General features: G+C 46.5%; 1 protein-coding gene across 1 annotated transcript; it reads right to left on the reverse strand.

Moving 5' to 3' along the window:
- Positions 1–248: 248 nt before the first annotated feature.
- ATOH7 (atonal bHLH transcription factor 7) lies at positions 249–2,246 on the reverse strand. Its single transcript, XM_060194785.1, has 2 exons — positions 1,326–2,246; positions 249–363 (listed from the first exon to the last, which is right to left on the reverse strand). Exon 1 carries the CDS (start codon positions 1,976–1,978, stop codon positions 1,520–1,522), a length of 459 nt encoding a protein of 152 aa, XP_060050768.1. The 5' UTR covers positions 1,979–2,246; the 3' UTR covers positions 249–363; positions 1,326–1,519.
- Positions 2,247–2,489: the final 243 nt, after the last annotated feature.

Here is a 2,489-nt window from a genome sequence, read left to right on the forward strand (position 1 = left end):
TTTTTTTTAAAATCTCGTTGCTTTCATGAAATTGTTTGTCCTCGCTAAGAAAGTTATGCTGCAGCCCAGAAGGTGGTATAAGCGTATGAAACATTGAACTCTACATCTGAAGGTCTCAGGTTTGATCCCTTGCAACACATGTGCCAGAGTGATGCTCTGGTTCTCCCTTTGTCTTGCACATAAGTAGATAATAAAGAAGTAAATAAATAAGTCTAAAAAAAAAAAAACAAAAGGCACTGCTAAGTTAATTAAGTACAAATGAGATATTGAGTATTTATTCTATGCAAACCTCTGTAGTTAAAATACATAGTAGAATTTTCTTTACAAGGTATTTGTAGCCAGAGAGCAGGCCAGGAAGCCAACCTAAAAAACAAACAAAAACCTAAGAGTACACTTTTGACACCTCTAATTAACACATTTTTAATATAGTGCTTTTTTATTCATTTGCTAGCTCCACAAACTTGCTGGTGTGATTAATAAAGTTTTTTAAAAAGTAAATTCAGAAGATAGTGGTAACCCAGTAGAGAGCAAGGCAGATCTCCTGGATCTTGACATCAGCTCAAATATACACTGTATCAAAGAGTGTGGGCAGAAGAGTCTGGTCTCGTCATTTCTAGCGCTGCGTTGCCTTCTAGACTTTATTATCTACAACATGTTGAAGTCTACGGGGAAACATAGGACTAGCTGATTCGTTGTGTTAACATTAAAATAAATACTAGTTTGATTAGCCTAACCTCTTAAAAATATATTTCTAAGTCGACATAAAACGACCTAGACAGCCTGTCTTTTTTTTTCTTCTTCTTTAAGAATTACAAAGCAGTATATTTGTCAGTTGGTGGGATGAGATTTAAATATTCCACGTCTTCATTCTGGGAAGCACTCAACAACATCATTTCCAAACAGGCCTGGAAGTGCCATTAGGAAGTTAGCAAGGCACTTGGCATAAAAAAGAAATAACTTATTTAAAAAAAATACCCACGTTTTTGTTTATATCTTACAAAATCTATGCTTTAATAATGCATACACATCTCTGAAAAATACAGACCACTCACGCCCATGTACTGTACAAGAAAAAGGGTGTCTAACCATTCCATGCATGCAAATACAATGCACTCAATATAAATGCATTTACACGACAGTCAGGGAATCATCTTCGATACACACAAGTAATAGGTCATGTAATTTCAACAGAACAGGAACACGCTTACAAAGGGATTATTTGTCTGAGGACCCAAACTGCAGAATATATAGCCTAACCCTACTTTTCCTTAAGATTGTCGTTCCCTCAAACGACCATTATTTTTACAGAAATTAAAACCACTCACAAGACGCATTCGTGAAATCTACAAAGTACTGACGAAGAGACAAACAAAGTCAACAAAATGATCGCGTCTGTGTTACTGGGGAGGCGACTAAAAGCGACCTGAAAGCTTGCTCGGTGCGGCCACAGTCCCTGCTGGGGAGGCCGCGCGTGCAGGCCTGGGGCCCGGGGCAGCTTATTCCCGGGGGCTCTGGAGCCTCAAGTGGCCATGTGGAAGGGCTCGGGCTGGAAGCCGAAGAGCCTCTGGCCACAGTGCTCGCTGTCGCCGGGCAGCTTTGCACCCGCGAACGGGAGGTAATGATCTCGGTTGAAATGTTCACAGTGGAGATCGACCCAATCCCGCTCCGACCCTAAGCGCTCGGCCTCCGCCAGGATGCGCGTGAGAGCCATGATGTAGCTCAGCGCCATCTGCAAGGTCTCGTACTTGGACAGCTTCCTGTCCTGGCCCCACTGCGGCACCACCCTGCGCAGGCGGTCGAAGGCCGTGTTCAGCCCCTGCATGCGGCGGCGCTCGCGCGCGTTGGCCGCCAGGCGCCTGCGCGCCGCGCTCTCCAGGCGCCCCGACCCGGCGCAGGCGCCTGCGCAGTCGGCGCCGCCGCCGCAAGGGAGCGGGACGCGCGCTCCCGCCGCCGAGTGGCCGGGCTTGCAGGACTTCATCCCGGGGCCGGGGGCGCCGCGCCGCGCCGCTCCGCTCCGCTCAGGCCGTGCGAGTGGTCGCGTCTGTGGAGCCGCTTGCCGGCGTGACTCTTCGAAACAAATGTGTCATCCAAAAAAAAAAAAAAAAAAAAAGCAACTTGCGTGGAGTCAGAGTTTCCGGAGGGGGTGCAGGACTCTACCTGTGCCCCGCACGATGAGCAGACTGACGTTTCTTCCCCTGCCTAAATTTAGGGGAAACATGTCGATGAGAAGGTCATTTTCCCAACGTGCCCACGCTGAAAAGAGAGAGAGATTACTATCGACTGTAAAACATGAATCCCCTAATAAAGAAATAATACTTTTAAGGGGAAAAAAAGCAGAGAGAGAGAGAGAAAGAAAAGGGAGCCTTGGTGGAGTAGAATTTGGTGTGTCCGTTTCAAGGGTGACTTTTCCAATCCGCTAGGAAGTCTTAGGTTTCTTTTCAGGAAGATGAGATCTTTCCCGGAGCTCGGCTAGGAAAAGATGACCTTTT

Source organism: Erinaceus europaeus, chromosome 1 (assembly GCF_950295315.1).
Source record: "Erinaceus europaeus chromosome 1, mEriEur2.1, whole genome shotgun sequence".
NCBI lineage: Eukaryota > Metazoa > Chordata > Mammalia > Eulipotyphla > Erinaceidae > Erinaceus > Erinaceus europaeus.

Excerpts from the sequence above, each read along its gene's own strand:
- ATOH7 (XM_060194785.1), bottom strand. The coding sequence starts at position 1,978 with ATGAAGTCCTGCAAGCCCGGCCACTCGGCGGCGGGAGCGCGCGTCCCG.